Source organism: Coregonus clupeaformis, chromosome 9 (genome assembly GCF_020615455.1).
Source record: "Coregonus clupeaformis isolate EN_2021a chromosome 9, ASM2061545v1, whole genome shotgun sequence".
NCBI lineage: Eukaryota > Metazoa > Chordata > Actinopteri > Salmoniformes > Salmonidae > Coregonus > Coregonus clupeaformis.
Genome location: NC_059200.1, coordinates 42842517 through 42866572, shown reverse-complemented (window position 1 = coordinate 42866572; position 24056 = coordinate 42842517). Strand labels below are relative to the sequence as shown.

Here is a 24056-nt window from a genome sequence, read left to right as displayed (position 1 = left end):
TGACACTAGACCGCGATTGAGAGGAAAACCCTCTGTGTTCCAGTGACAATTAGGGAGTGTTAGGGACATTCATCTCACCAAGGTTAAAGGCGTTAGAAGCAGTTTGTCCTCCTCAGCGACACCCAATGAGACCCTGACCTTTAACACCCAGTTAACATTTACATTTACATTTACATCATTAAGCAGACGCTCTTATCCAGAGCGACATACAAATTGGTGCATTCAACTTATGATAGCCAGTGGGACAACCACATTTTTTTTGATGGGGGGGTGGAGGATGGGGGGGTGGGGGTAGAATGATTACTTTATACTATTCCAGGTATTCCTTAAAGAGGTAGGGTTTCAAGTGTTTCCGGAAGGTGGGCAGTGACTCCGCTGTCCTGGCGTCGTGGGGGAGCTTGTTCCACCATTGGGGTGCCAGAGCAGCAAATAGCTTTGCCTGGGCTGAGCGGGAACTGTGCTTCCGTAGAGGTAGGGGAGCTAGCAGGCCAGAGGTGGATGAACGTATTGCCCTCGTTTGGGTGTAGGGTCTGATCAGAGCCTGAAGGTAAGGAGGTGCAGTTCCCCTCACAGCTCTGTAGGCAAGCACCATGGTCTTGTAGTAGATGCGAGCCTCAACTGGAAGCCAGTGGAGTGTGCGGAGGAGCGGGGTGACATGAGAGAACTTGGGAAGGTCAAACACCAGACGGGCTGCAGCGTTCTGGATAAGTTGTAGGGGTTTAATGACACAGGCAGGGAGCCCAGCCAACAGCGAGTTGCAGTAATCCAGACGGGAGATAACAAGTGCCTGGATTAGGACCTGTGCCGCTTTCTGTGTAAGGTAGGGTCGTACTCTGTAAATGTTGTAGAGCATGAACCTGCAGGATCGGGTCACCGCTTTGATGTTAGCGGAGAACGACAGGGAGTTGTCCAGGGTCACGCCAAGGTTCTTTGCACTCTGGGAGGAGGACACAATGGAGTTGTCAACCGTGATGGCGAGATCATGGAGTGGGCAGTCCTTCCCTGGGAGGAAGAGCAGCTCCGTCTTGCCGAGGTTCAGCTTGAGGTGGTGATCCGACATCCACACTGATATGTATGCCAGACATGCAGAGATGCGATTCGCCACCTGGTTATCAGAAGGGGGAAAGGAGAAAATTAATTGTGTGTCGTCTGCATAGCAATGATAGGAGAGACCATGTGAGGATATGACAGAGCCAAGTGACTTGGTGTATAGAGAGAATAGGAGAGGGCCTAGAACTGAGCCCTGGGGGACACCAGTGGTGAGAGCACGTGGTGCGGAGACAGGTTCTCGCCACGCCACTTGGTAGGAGCGACCGGTTAGGTAGGACGCAATCTAAGAGTGAGCAGCGCCGGAGATGCCCAACTCGGAGAGGGTGGAGAGGAGGATCTGATGGTTCACAGTATCAAAGGCAGCGGATAGGTCTAGAAGGATAAGAGCAGAGGAGAGAGAGTTAGCTTTAGCAGTGCGGAGAGCCTCCGTGACACAGAGAAGAGAAGTCTCAGTTGAATGACCAGTCTTGAAACCTGACTGGTTTGGATCAAGAAGGTCATTCTGAGAGAGATAGCAGGAGAGTTGGCTAGAGACGGCACGCTCAAGAGTTTTGGAGAGAAACAAAAGAAGGGATACTGGTCTGTAGTTGTTGACATCGGAGGGATCGAGTGTAGGTTTTTTGAGGAGGGGTGCAACTCTCGCTCTCTTGAAGACGGAAGGGACATGGCCAGCGGTCAAGGATGAGTTGATGAGCGAGGTGAGGTAAGGGAGAAGGTCTCCGGAAATGGTCTGGAGAAGAGAGGAGGGGATAGGGTCAAATGGGCAGGTTGTTGGGCGGCCGGCCGTCACAAGTCGCAAGATTTCATCTGGAGAGAGAGGGGAGAAAGAAGTCAAAGCATAGGGTAGGGTAGTGTGAGCAGGACCAGCGGTGTCATTTGACTTAATAAATGAAGATCGGATGTCGTCAACCTTCTTTTCAAAATGGTTGACGAAGTCATCCACAGAGAGGGAGGAGGGAGGGGGAGGAGGATTCAGCAGGGAGGAGAAGGTGGCAAAGAGCTTCCAAGGGTTAGAGGCAGAGGCTTGACATTTAGAGTGGTAGAAAGTGGCTTTAGCAGCGGAAACAGAGGAAGAGAATGTAGAGAGGAGGGAGTGAAAAGATGACAGGTCCGCAGGGAGTCTAGTTTTCCTCCATTTCCGCTCGGCTGCCCGGAGCCCTCTTCTGTGAGCTCGCAATGAGTCGTCAAGCCACGGAGCAGGAGGGGAGGACCGAGCCGGCCGGGAGGATAGGGGACATAGAGAGTCAAAAGATGCAGAAAGGGAGGAGAGGAGGGTGGAGGAGGCAGAATCAGGAGATCGGAGGGAGAAGGATTTAGCAGAGGGAAGAGATGATAGGATGGAAGAGGAGAGAGTAGCGGGAGAGAGAGAGCGAAGGTTGCGACGGCACATTACCATCTGAGTAGGGGCAGAGTGAGTAGTGTTGGAGGAGAGCGAAAGAGAAAAGGATACAAAGTAGTGGTCAGAGACTTGGAGGGGATTTGCAGTGAGATTAGTAGAAGAACAGCATCTAGTAAAGATGAGGTCAAGCGTATTGCCTGCCTTGTGAGTAGGGGGGGACGGTGAGAGGGTGAGGTCAAAAGAGGAAAGGAGTGGAAAGAAGGAGGCAGAGAGAAATGAGTCAAAAGCAGACGTAGGGAGGCTAAAGTCACCCAGAACTGTGAGGGGTGAGCCATCCTCAGGAAAGGAACTCAAGCTCATTGATTAATTCTCCACGGGAACCTGGAGTGCGATAAATGACAAGGATGTTAAGCTTGAATGGGCTAGTGACTGTGACAGCATGGAATTCAAATGAGGAGATAGACAGATGGGTCAGGGGAAAAAGAGAGAATGTCCACTTGGGAGAGATGAGGATTCCTGTGCCACCGCCGCGCTGACCAGATGCTCTCGGGGTATGCGAGAACACATGGTCAGACGAGGAAAGAGCAGTAGGAGTAGCAGTGTTTTCTGTGGTAATCCATTTTTCCGTCAGCGCCAAGAAGTCGAGGGACTGGAGGGCAGCATAGGCTGAGATGAACTCTGCCTTGTTGGCCGCAGAACGGCAGTTCCAGAGGCTGCCAGAGACCTGGAACTCCACGTGGGTCGTGCGCGCAGGGACCACCAGATCAGAGTGGCAACAGCCACGTGGTGTGAAGCGTTTGTATGGCCTGTGCAGAGAGGAGAGAACAGGGATAGACAGACACATAGTTGACAGGCTACAGAAAAAGGCTTCAATAATGCAAAGGAGATCGGAATGAAATGAACTAAACATCTAGGAAAGCGAGAGAGCGGGGCCTCCCTCACTTACGTTTCACTGAAACACTCAAATATAACTCTCCCAGTTAGGACAGGAGGCAGTCATGGATGACCCGGGGGACGTTTAAATCAAACTAAAAGACTACCTCTTATTTAGTTACTCACTAAATGCCCATGGGTGTGAAAAAGCCTTGAAATTGTATTGTATGGAGGTGTACAGTATAGTGAAGGATCTAGACCATGGCAAATGCTGTTCAGCTGTTTTGATTGGAAGTCTGCAGAACTCATCAGATCAGACATCTGTCTGTTGTCAAACCCAATCCATTCCCAGGTTGATGTTGAAGATGAGTATGGAGGGGGAGGAGAGAGAGGTCCCTCTGTTATAACTGTAACCACAGTAATCCACCCAGAACATGACTACACTGAGCCATGTATTCTGAGGAGGAGTGACACAGTCCATACATTTCATTTAGCACAGACCTGCTTTTGCCTAGGCTAGCTCTCCTTAGGTTTAAGTGAACTCCTGCCAGGAAAGCTTTTAATGAAAAGCTCTTAAAATGCCCTGTACATTGATACAACCTTCAAAGGAAACAGGGAATACTAGACATGGCATCATTTTTGCTTACAATTGAATAAGTTATCTGGAGAGCTGTTACAGCATTTTAGTGCTGCTTAAACACTTTTTAGGCTCGATTTGCAAAGAGGCCAATGGGTACCTTGTAATCCATGATTAAAATACTGTTCCTAATAGGTGATGGTGGAAATGTGTATTGGGAATTCCAAAGAATTTCCTTAAGTGTTTTGAAACTATTTGTCTGCTTGGTGCTCAATGAATAAGTTAAAGACATCAAAGACCACTTCAGTCAATCTTTACAGATGATTAATTTAGCCCTCTCAGAACCTTTCAGTTGGGTCATATAGAATCAGTTCTGTTTGAATCAGAAAAGTAGTTCAGAAAAATAACCAAACCTAGCTCTCTGGTGCTACAGTACAATCTCCCCATATAGGAAAAGCTGTGGAGCTGCTGAGCCTTATTGCTTGTTTGCGGAAAGCTCAGCGCCACTGTTCCAGTGTTCCATAGCTGTGCGTATCATAGTCCTACAGCTACATGACAGATGTAGGGGAAACACCTCCACACGTCCGCCGTGCTACGCCGCCCAAGCTGTAAAAGCTGTTGAAAGAGCAGCACAGAGCCTGGTTCACGTGTCCTCTCATTCTGTCACCACAGCACTAGATTAAGGAGTATTTTAACTCTAATGAAAAGGAAAATAGACCCCATCTCACAGCTGTCTGTAATCTAGCAAGTGTAATAAGCGCACAAGGAAATATCAAACACAGGCTATGTTAGACGATGATGATACACATGAGATTCAACGATGTAGCAAACCCTCATGCTTCATAACTGTACTGGCGAAGACATGCGTTTCGTGATCTGAAATGATACATCTAAGTACATGGCTAATTTAAGTTTTAGGGAATAGCATGTTCTGGGAAATACATAATTACTGGTAAAGTAGTGCAAAGTAAAGGGAGCTCTACCATTCAAAACAAGAAAGTGAGACGGGTTTCTGTTTGCCTTATTTAGATACTGTAAACAGCAAGGCATTTCAAGCGGTGGTGCTGTCACCCATGTTGTTTAATCATGGTACGCTATGTGCTCTCTCTGGCAGTGTGGATCCAATGCTTCATATTTCCATCTCTCCCTGACCCTCTTCCTCCTCCTCCCCCCTGTCGCCAAAACCACCATCTGTACCTTTTCTTGTCAATTCAGCAATGTGAAAAGAATGCATCGATTTCCATCCAGTAATTTCAGACCGCATTCCCTTCCTGACCATATTTTCATAATATTGGTTTCCAGGCAGGGAGGATGGACTGCCTTTGCTGACAAACTCATTTGAGAATGGTGCCAGAGGATTGGTTCAGGAGGATAGGTTTACAGTTACTCACTTTTAGGTAGTTTTCAATTTGGAGAATTGAAAAGTAAAGGGAGCTGTACCCTCGCTCTGTTCTGTACTCTGTTCTGCTCTGTTTGTAATGTCAGACTTAGTGAGCAGAACTGCCCCCATTCTAGGGTCCATTTCTAGATCTGTCAACACAACTTTCTACACGTATCTGTGTGATTTATAATTGTTATACTGCTGACTGATGTGATAAGAGTATTATGGATTGGTTGTGGTTGTGACAACATAACAGCGCCGATGCCCTAGGATGAATTACTGTGAGTCAAACCAGGCCACCATGTGACATCACATGGTGACATACTGTCGTCACATACTGTCATGTTTGATATTCTGTGAGCAGAAAATTCACACAGGGTCATCAATATTTATGGGTCAGGGCTCTATGAATGAATATTTTAGGAAAACATGTTATAGTGAGGGGACAGATTATTTGGTTTAAAGTTATTTCTTTGTGATCCAATTTGTTGTTCTACCATTGATCAAAGAAGGCTTAGTTTAGTTTAGTTTAGTTTATTAGGATCCCCATTAGCTACTGCACATGCAGCAGCTACTCTTCCTGGGGTCCACATAAAACGTACAAATACAGTGCATTCGGAAAGTATTCAGACTTTTTCCACATTTTGTTACGTTACAGCCTTCTTCTAAAATTGATTAAAAAAATTTTTCCCCTCATCAATCTACACACAATACCCCATAACGACAAAGCGAAAACAGGTTTTTAGAAAGTTTTGCACATTTATTAAAAATAACAAACAGAAATACCTTATTTACATAAGTATTCAGACACTTTGCTATAAGGTCCCACAGTTGAGTATTCAGACCCCTTGACTTTTCCACATTTTATTACGTTAAAGCCTTATTCTAAAATGGATGACATTATTTTTCATCAATCTACACATAATTCCCCATAATGACGAAGCGAAAACAGGTATTTCAAAATTTATTTACATAAGTATTCAGACCCTTTGCTATGAGACTCGAAATTGAGCTCAGGTGCATCCTGTTTCCATTGATCAACCTTGAGATGTTTCTCCAACGTGATTGGAGTCCACCTGTCGTAAATTCAATTGATTGGACATGATTTGGAAAAGCACACTCCTGTCTATATAAGGTCCCACTGTTGACAGTGCATGTCAGAGCAAAAACCAAGCCATGAGGTCAAAGGAATTGCCGTGGAGCTCCTAGACAGGATTGTGTCGAGGCACAGATCTGGGGAAGGGTACCAAAAAATGTCTGCAGCATTGAAGGTTCCCAAGAACACAGTGGCCTCCATCATTCTTAAATGGAAGAAGTTTGGAACCACCAAGACTCTTCCTAGAGCTGTCCGCCCGGCCAAACTGGGCAATCGGAGGAGAAGGGCCTTGGTCAGGGAGGTGACCAAGAACCCGGTGGTCACTCTGACAGAGCTCCAGAGTTCCTCTGTGGAAATGAGAGAACCTTCCAGAAGGACAACCATCTCTGCAGCACTCCACCAATCAGTCCTTTATGGTAGAGCGGCCAGACGGAAGCCACTCCTCAGTAAAAGGCACATGACAGCCCACTTTGAGTTTGCCAAAAGGCACTGGTCTGATGAAACCAAGATTGAACTCTTTGACCTGATAGCCAAGCGTCACGCTCATCACCTGGCCAATACCATGCCTACGGTGAAGCATGGTGGTGGCAGAATCATGCTGTGGGGATGTTTTTCAGCGGCAGGGACTGGGAGACTAGTCAGGATCGAGGGAAAGATGAACGGAGCAAAGTACAGAGAGATCCTTGATGAAAACCTGCTCCAGAGCGCTCAAGACCTCAGACTGGGGCGAATGTTCACCTTCCAACAGGACAACGACCCTAAGCACACAGCCAAGGCAACGAGGAGTGGCTTCGAGAGAAGTCTCTGAATGTCCTTGAATGGCCCAGCCAGAGCCCGGATCTGAACCCGATCTAACATCTCTGGAGAGAACTGAAAATAGCTGTGCAGTGACGCTCCCCATCCAACCTGACAGAGCTTGAGAAGATCTGCAGAGAAGCATGTGATAAACTCCCCCAAAACGTTTTAATCCATTTTAGAATAAGGCTGTAATGTAACAAAAGGTGGAAAAGGTGAAGGGCTCTGAATACTTTTCGAATGCACTGTACATGACAAAGTATAGAACAGTAATAGAGAAGAACAACATAAGATATTACATAAAATCAAAAAAATAAAAATAAGAGTTATATATATATATATTTATATAGGAAAGACACCAATAGACAACAAAAATACTATTTACACACTATTCATACAGTGGGGGAAAAAAGTATTTAGTCAGCCACCAATTGTGCAAGTTCTCCCACTTAAAAAGATGAGAGAGGCCTGTAATTTTCATCATAGGTACACGTCAACTATGACAGACAAATTGAGATTTTTTTTTCCAGAAAATCACATTGTAGGATTTGTAATGAATTTATTTGCAAATTATGGTGGAAAATAAGTATTTGGTCACCTACAAACAAGCAAGATTTCTGGCATTCACAGACCTGTAACTTCTTCTTTAAGAGGCTCCTCTGTCCTCCACTCGTTATCTGTATTAATGGCACCTGTTTGAACTTGTTATCAGTATAAAAGACACCTGTCCACAACCTCAAACAGTCACACTCCAAACTCCACTATGGCCAAGACCAAAGAGCTGTCAAAGGACACCAGAAACAAAATTGTAGACCTGCACCAGGCTGGGAAGACTGAATCTGCAATAGGTAAGGAGCTTGGTTTGAAGAAATCAACTGTGGGAGCAATTATTAGGAAATGGAAGACATACACGACCACTGATAATCTCCCTCGATCTGGGGCTCCACGCAAGATCTCACCCCGTGGGGTCAAAATGATCACAAGAACGGTGAGCAAAAATCCCAGAACCACACGGGGGGACCTAGTGAATGACCTGCAGAGAGCTGGGACCAAAGTAACAAAGCCTACCATCAGTAACACACTACACCGCCAGGGACTCAAATCCTGCAGTACCAGACGTGTCCCCCTGTTAAGCCAGTACATGTCCAGGCCCGTTTGAAGTTTGCTAGAGTGCATTTGGATGATCCAGAAGAGGATTGGGAGAATGTCATATGGTCAGATGAAACCAAAATATAACTTTTTGGTAAAAACTCAACTCGTCGTGTTTGGAGGACAAAGAATGCTGAGTTGCATCCAAAGAACACCATACCTACTGTGAAGCATGGGGGTGGAAACATCATGCTTTGGGGCTGTTTGTCTGCAAAGGGACCAGGACGACTGATCCGTGTAAAGGAAAGAATGAATGGGGCCATGTATCGTGAGATTTTGAGTGAAAACCTCCTTCCATCAGCAAGGGCATTGAAGATGAAACGTGGCTGGGTCTTTCAGCATGACAATGATCCCAAACACTTTGCCCGGGCAGCGAAGGAGTGGCTTCGTAAGAAGCATTTCAAGGTCCTGGAGTGGCCTAGCCAGTCTCCAGATCTCAACCCCATAGAAAATCTTTGGATGGAGTTGAAAGTCCGTGTTGCCCAGCGACAGCCCCAAAACATCACTGCTCTAGAGGAGATCTGCATGGAGGAATGGGCCAAAATACCAGCAACAGTGTGTGAAAACCTTGTGAAGACTTACAGAAAACGTTTGACCTGTGTCATTGCCAACAAAGGGTATATAACAAAGTATTGAGAAACTTTTGTTATTGACCAAATACTTATTTTCCACCATAATTTGCAAATAAATTCATTAAAAATCCTACAATGTGATTTTCTGGATTTTTTTTTCTCATTTTGTCTGTCATATTTGACGTGTACCTATGATTAAAATTACAGGCCTCTCTCATCTTTTTAAGTGGGAGAACTTGCACAATTGGTGGCTGACTAAATACTTTTTTCCCCCACTGTATATACATATTCATATTCTTATATACAGTACAGTTAATTTAGATCTCTAAAAAGAGGAGAGGCACTGTGATACAATATATTTTTTAGCTGGCAGAGCATTCCATGATGACATGGCTCTATACATAACTAAGCAACACATTAAATCTGTTTTTGGTTTGGGTACGGCAAAGAAACCCATAGTGGCATGTCTGGTGGGGTATGTATGTCTGTTTGAAGTGTATGCAAATAGATTATACAAGTGGTTAGGCATTTTCAACACACAAGACTAGAAGAGAAGTAGTCAATTTCTCCTCAACCATGAAAAACTATCATGCATGCTATTGATGTTAGTTCTGTGTGTGCAGTTAATTGTAAGGCATGCTGCTTTGTTTTGAGCCAGCTGCAGCTTTGATAAGTCTTTCTTTGCTGCACCTGATCATATTACCAGCATGTAATCAAGATGGGTCAAGATCAAAGCCTGAACAACTAGTACAGTTGATCTTTGTGTCAAAACCGTAGAACATATTTTTATAACAGTCATACTTCTCCCCCATCTTCACAACAACATTGTCACTATGACTTGACCATGATAACAGGCCATCCAAGTTTACTCCTAGGAGTTCAGCTTCTTCAACTTGTTCAATGGTCACACGCTTTAACTCAAGTTGAGGTTTAGGTCTAAGAGAATGCTTTGAACCAAATAAAATGCTTTTGGTTTTAGATGCATTTAAGACAAGTTTATAGTTAATTATCCATTATGACAATGACTGTAACCCCTTGGTAAGAGTCTCAGTGAGCTCAGTCACTGACTGTAGGCGCTGATATGTATAGTGTGCAATCATCAGCATACATAGTCATTTTAGCTTCTTGTAAGACAAGTGGCAAATCATTTGTAAAATAGAGAAGAGTAACGGTCCAACGCAACTGCCCTGAGGGATACCGCACTGTACATATCTGTTGTTAGAGAAACTTCCATTGAAGAATACTCTCTGAGTTCTATTTGATAAATAACTCCAACCATGTGTTGGCAGGTGATGTAAAGCCATATCAAGAGAGTTTTTTCAATAACAGATTATGATCAACAACATCAAAGGCTACGCTGAAATCTAATAATACAGCTCCAACTATCATCTTATTATCCATTTCAGGCAGCTCAGATCTGACTGGATGATAAAGGCTAGTTTGGGTGAGGACATAGAGGTTAGACCCATTTTCTTCTGAGAGAGAAACCAGTACCATCCACACTGCTGCTTTCATTCCATGCTGGAGAAACCACAACTTTATATGATCCATCAGTTATCCTCTGCCAGATTTATTATTTCCATCACTCAATGCCTCCCCTTTGACACTTCTGCTGCTTACCAGCCTCCCCCACACCCCCTGAGCCACAGAGCAGCACACGCTAACGCTAACTAGGGAGGCTAGGAGATAGGCTATCATGCCACTTTGATTAGCAGACTTTACGAGGTGATAGCGACTGGGTATCCAAGAACGCTTGAATGTCTTGGCTCGTGCTAGCAGTTCATGTCCATGTCTCGAGGGTTGGAGGAAGAGTATTTCCATTTATCAGCAGAGTGATGGAGAGCATGCACAGACCTAGCTCTAGTTCGACTGTGAGGGTATCTCTAAGTAAGCTACAGTAGGATTATGCATGATTTTCTCCTTAGATTGACTGGTTACATTTGGAGACCACCCAATTAGTAGTTTTCTGCTCAAGTTGCGGTGACCTTCTCTCTCAGAAATTCCTCAGAAAAGAAAAACAGGTTTTCCATCCACGCTTGGGCTGTTAAAAACGGAGAACATATTCATAAGCACAAACTGGCCGATCAAGCCTAATGTGTGTTATGATCGTAATGACAACCAGTCACTTTACAACACATCTCTGTCCGCTTCGCTTGTTGAGAGAGAGAGCGCTAACACAGTGAGATCTGCCAGGAGGGTGCGGAAAGGAGCCTGAGGAAACTATGATACTATGACAGATTGAGAGAGAGAGAGATAATTAGTGAGAGGGATTGTTATAGAAATCTCTCAGCTGTAGAAAGAGAGGGCGAGAGGGGGATGGCAAGAGAGGGAGAAACCTGGAGGTGGATGTGACGGACAGACAGACAGACAGACAGACAGACAGACAGACAGACAGACAGACAGACACTACTCTGGAGGTGGATGTGACAGACAGACAGACACTACTCTGGAGGTGATTGACAGACAGACAGACACTACTCTGGAGGTGGGTGTGATTGACAGACAGACACCTCCCTGAAGGTGGGTGTGATGGACAGACTGACTATTAGAAAAAAGGTGCTATCTAGAACCTAAAAGGGTTCTTCGGCTGTCCTCATAGAATAACCCTTTGAATAACCCTTTTGAGTTCCATGTAGAACCCTTTACACAGAGGGTTCTACATGGAACCCAAAATAGTTCTACCTGGAACCAAAAAGGTGTTCTACCATATTCTATGGGGACGGCCAAAGAACCCTTTTGGAACCCTTTTTTCTAAGAGTGTACTCTGGAGGTGGATGTGACAGACAGACATATACTACTCTGGCTCAGTATGAAAGAAAAAGGGAGAGTAGAAGGGGTGGGCCCTGACGCTAATGGTCTGGCTGAATTCTGTGTGTTTGAAATGAGTCTTATTTCTCGTACGTTATTTTTCTGCCTTAACTGTTATGCTACTTGTCAGTTGAGTAGCATGTGTTGTATGCTGTATAACTGTACTGTGCCGATATACAGTCAAATCTACTGTCTGCAATAATGGCACTGTTGATGTCATTGCCCTTTCCTGTTATGATGAGATCAAGGATTTCACAACCCACAATAGGCTAAATACGGTTTGTGGAAGACTGACCTAGTTTGGGCTTTTAGGCTGTTAAAAGCGGAGAAAATATTCATAAGCACAAACTGGCCGATCAAGACTAATGTGTGCTGTGGTCGTAATGACAACCTGTCACTTTATAAGACATCTCTGTTCCGCTTCGCTTGTATGGAAATGTTTTCCTAGGGTTGATAGAGAACTAACACAGTGAGTTCTGCAAGGAGGGTTTGGAAAGGAATTTTGTAAAATGTATGCTTATTTATTGTCATCGAAATATGTAACACAGCGCAAGAATACACTACTCCTGTCATGAGCCCTCTCACTCCACCGGGTTACCACCTTAATTTGCTTCCACTCTGCTCACCTCCCTCTCTCTACTCAGCCTAACTAGCTCCACCTGTCCCTGCTCTGCTCGGCTCTAATTACTCTGCCAGCTGCGCTGCATTACCCACTAACCTCTCCCAGTATTTAAGGCCCTGTCTTTCAGCTCTCCGGTGTGAGATCGTCTGCAAAGCTCACACCCGGAACCTGTTTGCTCGCGCTTCTGGCTCACCCTGGTTTTGTGACCCCGGACCTGCCTGTTTTTGGATACTCTTCTGCCTCAGGAGATCCAGACCTGCTTCTGCCATTACGACTCCTGACTACTCTTCAATCCCGGTAACTCTGACCAGCCTTCTGCCTTGCTACTACGTATTTTGGATTTCCCTTGAACTGTACTGCTGCCTGGTTTCATTCCGCCCTGTTGTGTCTGTGTCTCCCCCCAGGACTTCTGGACCACCCACCACCGGCTTCATAGGGACGCATCGCTGCCACTGGGGGGCACAGACCCAGCGCATTGGACGGGATCCCTGTTACCCCCTGGAGCCTTCATTCACTCCCCTACTTCCTTTTCCCTTAAGTTTAATAAACTTTCTGGTGTGACGCAATTGTGGTCCTCTGGTCGTCTGTCTGAACCGTGACAGTACGATCTGACCATTATGGACTCAGCGCACACTTTCCCGACATGGAAACCGATGAGCATGAGCAGCAGTTCCAGCAGCAGCAACAACAACTCGCCATGATCATTCAACTCCTCACCAACCTTACCCCAGCCAGTCTGCCCACCAGCCCAGCCCCCGAGTTACCTGCCCCGGTCATTGCAGCCGCTGCTCCGGAACCCAAGATTGGAAACCCCGAGCGGTTCAACGGCGATTCAACCCAGGTCCGGCCATTCCTGACTAGCTGCCGACTTCAGTTCTCCTTGCAGCCAAGGACCTTCGCCACGGAGGGGGCTAAAGTTGGGTATGCCATCACTCACCTGACGGGCCGAGCTCGACTCTGGGGAACAGCAGAGTTCGAACGTCAAACCCCCGCATGTGCAACCTTCGACCTGTTTGCTGAGGAGATGCTGAAGGTGTTTGACCTGGATTCACCCACCGCAGAGGCGTCTCGTGAACTGTTCAGTATTCGACAAGGCAGACGTACAGTCGCAGACCATTCCATCGACTTCCGAACCCTGGCTAGACGAAGTTCTTGGAACACACCATCGTTGGTGGACGCGTTCTTCCATAGTTTGGCTGACTATATCAAGGACGAGTTGGTCTCCCATGAACTGCCTTCCACTCTTGATGAAGCCATCGCACTGACTGTCAGGATCGACAGAAGGATACAGACCCGTCGTCGTGAGAGGGGGCGCCAAGGTCCACCTACTACCGGCATTCGGAGAGATCCGACTGGGCTCCTGTCATCTACTGCCACTCACCCAGGTCAGCTTGATCAGTCTGAGCCTATGGAGATTGGGCGAGCCTCCCTCACTCCTGCAGAGCGCCAGCGCCGCTCACCTCAAACCTCTGCCTCTATTGTGGAGGTGATGGACATCGTGTGGTAACCTGCCCTTTAAAGGGCCGAAGCTCACCGGGCGTAGGGGGAGTCCGGTTGAGTTCAATGACCATCCAGTCCTCCGACCGCAAACCCCTGCTGCAAGTTCACCTCCGCCTCTCTGACTCAACTCACACCCTGGCTGCTCTGGTGGATTCTGGCGCCGAAGCCAACATAATGGACATCAAGCTGGCACGCCAACTGGGACTGGAGAACCTCCGTTTGACACCTCCTATTCCTGCCCGGGCACTGGACGGACACTTACTCGGATCGGTCACTCATGTCACGGCCCCGGTCTCGATGGGTCTGTCCGGAAACCATCAAGAAACTATCCAGTTTCACCTGCTCCCCTCTCCAGGCCAACCCCTCATCCTGGGTTACCCATGGCTCCGCCCGGCACAACCCTCAGCTCGACTGGGTGACCGGGGTGATCAGGGAGTGGGGAGAGGACTGCCACCGAACCTGCCTGCTTGCTGCCGCACTACCCCCTCGGCCAGTACCTACTAACTCCGCTCCTGACCTCTCCAATGTCCCAGAATGCTACCATGGTCTCAGAGAGGTGTTTAACAAAGCAAGAGCCACATCTCTGCCCCCTCACCGACCGTACGACTGTGCCATCGACCTCCTCCCTGGAACAGCTCCTCCAAGGGGTCGTCTTTATTCGTTGTCTGCTCCTGAAAGAAAGTCCATGGAGGACTACATCAATGGCTCTCTGTCCGCAGGATTAATCCGTTCATCTTCATCTCCTGCTGGTGCTGGCTTCTTCTTTGTGGGGAAGAAGGACGGATCTCTTCGCCCCTGCATCGACTACAGGGGACTCAACGACATCACAGTGAAAACCGTTACCCTCTGCCTCTGCTCACCTCTGCTTTTGAGTTGCTCCAGGGAGCCACTGTTTTTACCAAGTTGGATCTCAGAAACGCTTACCACCTAGTGCGGATCCGGGAGGGAGATGAATGGAAAACCGCATTCAATACACCAACAGGCCACTACGAGTATCTGGTTATGCCTTTTGGCCTCACCAATGCTCCTGCTGTGTTCCAGGCTCTAGTGAATGATGTACTGCGGGACATGTTAAACAAGTTTGTCTTCGTTTACCTGGATGACATCTTAATTTACTCCAGAAACCTGTCTGAACACACCCGCCATGTCCAGCAAGTCCTTCATCGTCTTCTGGAGAATTCCCTCTACGCCAAGGCAGAGAAATGTGAGTTTCACGTCAAGACAGTGGCCTTCCTGGGGTACATAGTGGCAGAAGGAAGTATCCAAATGGATCCTGCCAAAGTATCAGCAGTCACTTCATGGCCAGTTCCGGAGAACAGAAAGAAGCTGCAACAGTTTCTGGGGTTTGCTAACTTCTATAGGAAGTTTATCCGGAACTACAGTACCGTTGCTGCCCCTCTCACTGCTCTAACCAGCACCAAGCAACCCTTCACCTGGACCCCAGCAGCCGACAAAGCCTTCAGTACCCTCAAGGTGAGGTTCACCTCCGCTCCCATCCTCCAGATGCCTGATGTGGACCGGCAATTCATTGTGGAGGTGGACGCCTCGGATGTGGGAGTTGGTGCTGTGATTTCTCAGTGGGCTGCGGAGGATAGGAAGCTCCATCCCTGTGCCTTTTTCTCACGTCGGTTGTCCCCCTCTGAGTGCAATTACGACATAGGGAACCGTGAGCTGCTGGCTGTGAAACTTGCCTTGGAGGAGTGGCGTCACTGGCTGGAGGGGTCCACCATTCCATTTCTCGTTTGGACCGATCATAAGAACTTGGAGTACATCCGCACGGCCAAACGGTTGAACTCCAGGCAGTCCCGCTGGGCCCTGTTCTTCACCAGGTTTAATTTCACTCTGTCATACCGGCCTGGATCACGCAACACCAAGCCAGACGCCCTCTCCCGTCAATTCCAGAAGGATGACACCCCCTCCAAGGACCCTGTGTCGATTCTGCCAAGTCCCTGCATCGTTGCAGCTCTGACCTGGGCTGTTGAGGAACAGGTGCTGGAGGCTCTCCGTAACCAGCCAGGTCCCAGCACTTGCCCAGCTGACCGCCTTTTTGTCCCCGAAGACCTGAGGTCCCAGGTCATTCAGTGGGGACATGACTCCCGCCCTAGCTTGTCACCCTGGCTCCACCCGCACTTACAACCTGCTCGCCCAGAGGTTCTGGTGGCCCTCTCTGAGGAAGGATGTACGGGAATTCGTCCAAGCCTGCCCCATCTGCAACCAACACAAGTCGTCCTGCCAGCCCCCAGCCGGATTGCTGCAGCCCCTGCCTGTGCCCAGACGTCCCTGGTCTCACATCGCCCTTGACTTTGTCACGGGGCTGCCCCCCTTCAAGTGGCATGACCGTCATTCTCACCATCGTTGACCGTTTCAGCAAGATGGCACACTTCATTCCCCTCCCCAAGCTCCCAACCGCCAAGGAGACCGCCCAGGTGGTCCTGGAACACGTCTTCCGGATCCACGGACTGCCAAGGGATGTTGTTTCTGACCGTGGTCCACAATTCTCCTCCGCTTTTTGGAAGGAGTTCTGTCACCTGCTGGGAGCCACAGTCAGTCTGACTTCCGGATTCCATCCCCAATCCAATGGGCAGTCAGAGCGGGCTAATCAGGAGCTCGAGAAGGCACTGCGATGCATGACTTCACGCAACCCCCACTCCTGGTCGCAGCAATTGACATGGGTGGAGTACGCACACAATTCTCTGACCTGCTCTGCCATCGGTATGTCCCCTTTCCAATGTGTTTATGGATACCAGCCTCCTCTATTTGCCAGCCAGGAGGAGGAGGTTACTTGCCCATCTGCACTTGCTTTTGCCCGTCGATGTCGCCGCACCTGGTCACAAGCCCGAGCCACACTCCTCAGGTCCGTTGCCAGCTACACTACCGGGGCCAACCGTCGGAGAATTCCTGCTCCCACCTACCATGTTGGTCAAAGGGTGTGGTTGTCATCGAAGAACCTGCCACTCAGGGTGGAGTCGCAGAAGCTGGCACCTCGGTTCATTGGCCCATTCCCTATCATAAGAGTGATTAGCCCAACTGCTGTCCGGCTCCAACTGCCTAATTCCCTGAGGGTGCACCCCACTTTCCATGTGTCTAAGATTAAGCCCATCCATGAGAGTCCGCTGGTCCCTGCTGCGCCTGGTCCTCCTCCTCCACGGCTCGTCGATGGTGGTCTGGTTTACACCGTCCGCCGCCTGCTTCGGTCCAGACGGAGGGGTAGGGGTCTCCAGTACCTCATTGACTGGGAGGGCTATGGACCTGAGGAAAGGACCTGGGTGCCAGCTAGTCGGATTGTGGATAGGACTCTCATCACCGCTTTCCACCAACGGCATCCTGATCAACCTGCAATCCGTAGGGGCCGCCCCAGAGGGGTCCCTAACCGTCCGGCCCGCTCGGCTTCCTGTCCTGTGCCTGATCCTGTCTCGGGACCTGTCCCATCTCCCGACCACGGCCCTCCGGCTTCCTCCGAGGATGAGGACGTTCACTCGGACCGTTCGGAGGAGTTCTAGCCCTCCTCCGGCTCCCCTCCTCCCGCCCGGCGTGGTGTTGCTCTTGGGACTTCTGGGGCCGTCCCTTGGGGGGTTCTGTCATGAGCCCTCTCACTCCACCGGGTTACCACCTTAATTTGCTTCCACTCTGCTCACCTCCCTCTCTCTACTCAGCCTAACTAGCTCCACCTGTCCCTGCTCTGCTCGGCTCTAATTACTCTGCCAGCTGCGCTGCATTACCCACTAACCTCTCCCAGTATTTAAGGCCCTGTCTTTCAGCTCTCCGGTGTGAGATCGTCTGCAAAGCTCACACCCGGAACCTGTTTGCTCGCGCTTCTGGCTCACCCTGGTTTTGTGACCCCGGACCTGCCTGTTTTTTGGATACTCTTCTGCCTCAGGAGATCCAGACCTGCTTCTGCCATTACGACTCCTGACTACTCTTCAATCCCGGTAACTCTGACCAGCCTTCTGCCTTGCTACTACGTATTTTGGATTTCCCTTGAACTGTACTGCTGCCTGGTTTCATTCCGCCCTGTTGTGTCTGTGTCTCCCCCCAGGACTTCTGGACCACCCACCACCGGCTTCATAGGACGCATCGCTGCCACTGGGGGGCACAGACCCAGCGCATTGGACGGGATCCCTGTTACCCTGGAGCCTTCATTCACTCCCTACTTCCCTTTTCCCTTAAGTTTAATAAACTTTCTGGTGTGACGCAATTGTGGTCCTCTGGTCGTCTGTCTGAACCGTGACAACTCCTCCTGAGAATGTGGCTGCTGCACCTGGATCCAAAATATCAAAGACCAAAACCGAGACGTCAGAAAACCAACATGTTCTCTAAATGAGAGAGAGAGAGAGAGAGAGAGAGAGAGAGAGAGAGAGAGAGAGAGAGAGAGAGAGAGAGAGAGAGAGAGAGAGAGAGAGAGAGAGAGAGAGAGAGAGAGAGAGAGAGAGAGAGAGAGAGAGAGAGAGAGAGAGAGAGAGAGAGAGAGAGAGAGAGAGAGAGAGAGAGAGAGAGAGAGAGAGAGAGAGAGAGAGAGAGAGAGAGAGAGATCATGCCTTTATGTCTGGCCGTGGCTAGATGTTGAGTGGAGGAAGGGAGAGGGTGAGAGGGGTCAGTCTGCTGGGTTTGTTAACTACTTTGGGCATGGTCCCACTCTGTGTAATGGATGTGAATGCTTCTAATCTGCTGGAAGTGAAAGTTTGTCTTACATTAAATTACAGGTCCTGGTGCAGATTGGCCAAACTGTTCCAGATTACCTTTTTCGTATGGGATTAATTATCTCCTGTCCACAATGTGTGTGCGTGCGTATGGTGGAAGGAAGAGTGTGTGACAGAGGAAACAAATCTAAATCAAATCAAAGTGTATTGGTTACGTACACAGTTTAGCAGTTGTTATAGCTGATGCAGCAAGATGTTACTAGCACCTAACAATGCAGTGAAATATCAAACAGTACACAAATAATAATAAAAAGTAAAACAAAATAATGATATTCCATTTATGATGGGTCTTTTCCTCATGCTTATGATGTAATTCCCTGGCTGTTAATGTCCCCTCACCCCTCCATGACACATGCATGCTGCTGAGATCACTGGGGACTAGCCATCACACACACATCATATGAGTGAGACTGACAATAGAAAATAAACCCTCTATCCTCACCTCTCCTCTCTTTCCATAAGATTAGAGATCTCTCTCCTTGCTGCCCCTAGAGTACATCGCTCTCTTTCTCTCTGTCTCTGTATCTCTGTGTCTCTGTCTCTGTCTCTGTCTATCTCTCTCTCTCTGTCTGCCTCTCTCTCTGTGTCTGCCTCTCTCTCTCTCTGTCTGTCTCTTTCTCTCTCTCTCTCTCTCTCTCTCTCTCTCTCTCTCTCTCTCTCTCTCTCTCTCTCTCTCTCTCTCTCTCTCTGTCTCTTTCTCTCTCCATCTCTCGCCATCTTTCTCTCTCTCTCTCTCTCTCTCTCTCTCTCTCTCTCTCTCTCTCTCTCTCTCTCTCTCTCTCTCTCTCTCTCTCTCTCTCTCTCTCTCTCTCTCTCTCTCTCTCTCTCTCTCTCTCTCTCTCTCTCTCTCTCTCTCTCTCTCCATCTTTCTCTCTCTCTCTCTCTCTCTCTCTCTCTCTCTCTCCATCTTTCTCTCTCTCTCTTTCACTCTCTCTCCCTCGCTCTCTCTCTCTCTCTCCCTCCCTCCTCCCTCCCTGCCTTCAGAACTCCCTGTCTCCTCTCCCACTTCTCTGATTAATGAGGCTGTGTGCCAGAAACCCTGGCCATTCCGCTGTGACAGGGAGAAGCATGAGAGCAGGGAACATTGAGCATTGAGAGCTTAGTGCCTTGCGGTCAGAGCAGTTGCCATATCATGCAGTGATGCAGCCAGTCAAGATGCTCTCAATGGTGCAGTTTTAGAACTTTTGAGGATCTGATGGCCCATTCCAAATCTTTTCAGCCTCCTGAGGAGGAAGAGGCATGGTCGTGCCCTCTTCACGACTGTGTTGGTGTATTTGGACCATGATAGATTCTTAGTGATGTTGACACCGAGGAAGTTGAAGCTCTCGACCCACTCCACTTCAGCCCTGTCGATGTGAATGGGGGCGTGCTTGGCCCTCCGTTTCCTGTAGTCCACGATCAGCTCCTTTGTCTTGCTGACATTGACCACACTGCCAGTTCTCTGACCTCCTATAGGCTGTCTCATCGTCGTCAGTGATCAGGCCTACCACCGTTGTGTTGTCGGCAAACTTAATGATGGTGTCGAAGTCGTGCGTGGCCACAGTGAACAGGGAGTACAGGAGGGGACTAAGCACGCACCCCTGAGGGTGCGATCTGGCTACACAGAGAGGACAGAGGGGAGAGGGCTAAACAGATGTTTACAAGACTACCCTGGCCTGTGTTTGTTCAGTTAGCTCTGGGAACAGAGACTCAGGGAACAGAGGATGGGGGTTCCACCCTGGAGCCTCCCTCAGGCCTACCGATGGCAGATACACACAGTGTTATGGACTATATCGTGTTTGTAATGGCACAGGCTGTTCAATCAATAAGCCCATTCCTATCCTCTAATGTACTGTTTGCCTGGGTCTTTGGAAGTGTGCTGCTTTCCTCAAGTGCACACAAGTACATTGGAAAATATGCTCATATGTACATTGGAAAATATTCAGACGCCAGTGTGGGTACAGTATTTTTCAAAATAAGAATTGCATACACATGTGGAAGGGTGGGGCTCGATAATAACCCTGTGAGCATTCTCTTAGTCGGTCAGCTTCAACTCAGCGAGAAACAGGACCGTGAGACTGTCCTAAACCCTTCCTAATATGGAAGAATGTGACAGACAGAATGCCAGAGAACATGGGGCATGTTCCGGAAGAGACCATTCTGTTCGGCTGAGTCACTTTGCTTTATGAGGAAGAAGGGACACATTGTCTGGCTGTCAGAGGCTGTCAGAGGCTGTCAGAGGCTGTCAGAGGCTGTCAGAGGCTGTCAGAGGCTGTCAGAGGCTGAGAACACCATTGTTTATGAAGCCAGATGAGAGGCTGGGACTGAGACTTAATGGACATTAATGAGAAAACATGAAGCTGAGTCAGTGTCCAGCAGACTAAGGTTATGAAGGGCCCATGCCATGGATGAAGGACAAGAAACAGCTGGAGGAGAGAAAGAGGGAGGGAGAGAGGAAGGAGAAAGAGAAGGAGGGAGAGAGAGAGGAGAAACCGAGAGAGAGTGCTTACTTTTCTTGGAATTATGTTTTGCATAGTTTATTTGCATTTTGTTTTTCTTCATTAGGCTACATGGTCTCTGCTCCTCAGAGAGTGACAGAATAGGAAAGGAATATACAGATAGTATATATAGATATAGAGAGCAGATACTTTTTGTTTCACTTCCTGGTTGCCACTGGAAGTCCCTTCCCCTGAACAGTGTGTTTGTTTGCAGTAGTATGAACAACAGGACTACCCTCCTTTTCCTGAGGCGAAAAAAGTCCTGCAGCTGGTTTGATCATGAGTATAAATCTGAGGTCTTCTACACTGTTTGGGCCTGTAGCCCTTTACACAGAGATGGAGACTCACACAGAGGAGAGATAGTGCCTTGGACTGCTGCTGTGCTGGTGGTGGTGGCCACCAAATGAAGGATAGCTTTGTTGCTCTGTGCAGAGATTTATAGATCCCAACGGTAGGAAAAGCTAGAGTCTTCAGTGTAGTGGGGTGGCTCTCTGTGAGGCGTACTGTCAGGATACAGACAGAGGACTGCCATGTGAGGACCCTGGGTTTATACAATATGTCAGGCTCCAACGTCCGCACTGTACACCCATTGTCTAAACTGAACAGGTGAGGATTTTGGCCATATGTTTAAAATATGACTATGTTGCTCAGGGGGCAGTAGGCCTACGTTTTGTGAATGTATGAAAGGTGTACTGAATTCCCAATATGTTGGGTTACTTACCATAGTTGCGTCGAATACAACAGGTGTAGACATTACCGTGGAATGCTTACTTACAAGCTCTTAACCAACAATGCAGTTCAAGAAATAGAGTTAAGAAAATATTTACAAAATAAAATAAAGTAAAAAATAAAGTAAAAAGTAACACAATAAAATAACAATAATGATGCTATATACAGGGGGTACCGGTACCGAGTAAATGTGCGGGGGTACAGGTTAGTCAAGGTAATATGTACATGTAGGTAGGGGTAAAGTGACAATGCATAGATAATAAACAGCGAGTAGCAGTAGTGTAAAAACAAATGTAAATAGTCCGGGTGGCCATTTAATTCATATCTATGATAAATGTGAGTTTAGAAGTGTGCAATGACTGAGCTTTAGTATCAGTAAAGCTCTTTTACATCGCCTATTCTTCCCCTAAAACACGGCTATTCTTTAACACGGTGGTCTGTACAGTAGGACGTTGTAATGGATCTGTATAGCAGGCTACAGACCTGACTGTCTCATATGGACTGACTGGTAGCACTCTGTAGCTAGCTAACACAGCTTGGCCTGCTGCATTCTTCTGGGACTAATTACCCTGGAAAGAGGATTTGAATTATTGCAGTATTTAAAGAGGCTTCATTTGAGAAACTAATATTATATCAGGAGGTGCAGCCATATTGATATTCCAGAGCTCACTGACCTCGGTTTGAAATCTAAGAGGGCATGAGTGGATGATTGAGTGAAATTAGGATCCACAGTAAATCTAGCCGGGGTTAGGGAAACATACCAGAGTAATATAGCATAATATGTTTTCCCACACGTCTCTACCGCCATGCTGCTCTATGGCTGGCTGACTCTGTGGAATTGAGCTAGGGGCCAAATAGAGACAGGCGCTGTAGTGGAGCCAGTAGCAGCAGTCTTTGATAGTGTATCTAACTCAATATTCACTCCATTTACAGGTTTTTCTCTGGTGTGGTTAGTTCCTCTTGAGTTTTCCTTTACTCATCCCCACCTGTTTTCTCTCCCTCCCTCCCTCCCTCCCTCCCTCCCTCCCTCCCTCCCTCTCTTTCTCTCCCTCCCTCCCTCCCTCCCTCCCTCCCTCCCTCCCTCCCTCCCTCCTCCCTCCCTCCCTCCCTCCCTCTCTATCTCCTGCTCTCTCTATAGCTCTCTCTTTCTCGTTCTATCTCCTGCTCCCTCTCTCTCTCTTCCTCTCCCATCTCTCTAAGATGCTCCTCCATGAGGAGAGAGTTACTGTCCATAAGGAGAGGGTTATTGTCCAGTCAAGCCTGACAAATGGTGTCTTCATCCATCGGTCCCAGTATTACCTGCATGGACCATTGAGAGTTGTTGTGACATATGGTTGTCAGGAAGACTCTAGTGTTTACATAGATACACACATCTTAATGGATTGGCTATATACTGTTGTGGTGTGCATACGCCTTTACTTCTTTACCTTGTTCCTACAGAGGAAAATAAGTGCAGTTTTCTCATTATGTGTTTTCTGTCTTCACAGAGCTTCCAGTGTTCCCAAGGCTGATGCACCAAAGGTAAGTACACTCCACTCCAGTGAATTAATCAGATATAAACAGTCACATTCATTATTTAGGATGAAAGGCCTCCTGTAGCTCAGTTGGTAGAGCATGGCGCTTGCAACGCCAGGGTTGTGGGTTCGATTCCCACGGGGGCCAGTATGAAAAATGTATGCACTCACTAAAACTGTAAGTGGCTCTGGATAAGAGCCATGTAAAAATGTAAAAGGATTATGAGAATGTTTGAGCATGCTCACTGTGCCCTTCTGAGACGATGTTAAACCACATTGTGATTGGCTATTATGGGCAATCAATCAATCAATTTTCAATCAATTTTATTTTATATAGCCCTTCTTACATCAGCTAATATCTCGAAGTGCTGTACAGAAACCCAGACTAAAACCCCAAACAGCTAGTAATGCAGGTGTAGAAGCACGGTGGCTAGGAAAAACTCCCTAGAAAGGCGAAAACCTAGGAAGAAACCTAGAGAGGAACCAGGCTATGAGGGGTGGCCAGTCCTCTTCTGGCTGTGCCGGGTGAAGATTATAACAGAACCATGCCAAGATGTTCAAAAATGTTCATAAGTGACAAGCATGGTCAAATAATAATCAGGAATAAATCTCAGTTGGCTTTTCATAGCCGATCATTAAGAGTTGAAAACAGCAGGTCTGGGACAGGTAGGGGTTCCATAACCGCAGGCAGAACAGTTGAAACTGGAATAGCAGCAAGGCCAGGCGGACTGGGGACAGCAAGGTGTCATCATGCCCGGTAGTCCTGACGTATGGTCCTAGGGCTCAGGTTCTCAGAGAGAAAGAGAGAACGAGAGAATTAGAGAGAGCATACTTAAATTCACACAGGACACTGGATAAGACAGGAGAAGTACTCCAG

The 24056-nt window shown here is 47.8% G+C and overlaps 1 protein-coding gene and 1 non-coding gene across 5 annotated transcripts in view; both read left to right on the top strand.

Moving 5' to 3' along the window:
• The window catches only part of LOC121573839 (PDZ and LIM domain protein 5), a 130435-nt gene that overhangs the window by 86884 nt on the left and 19495 nt on the right, over positions 1-24056 (top strand). For all 4 annotated transcript variants that reach the window (XM_041886169.2, XM_041886173.2, XM_041886172.2 and 1 more), the window contains exon 4: positions 23153-23186. In XM_041886169.2, the coding sequence (XP_041742103.1) occupies positions 23153-23186 (34 nt within the window). The remainder of the gene's footprint in view (positions 1-23152; positions 23187-24056) is intronic.
• Positions 23253-23327, top strand: trnaa-ugc. Its single transcript has one exon. It is a non-coding gene; the product is annotated as a tRNA-Ala (tRNA).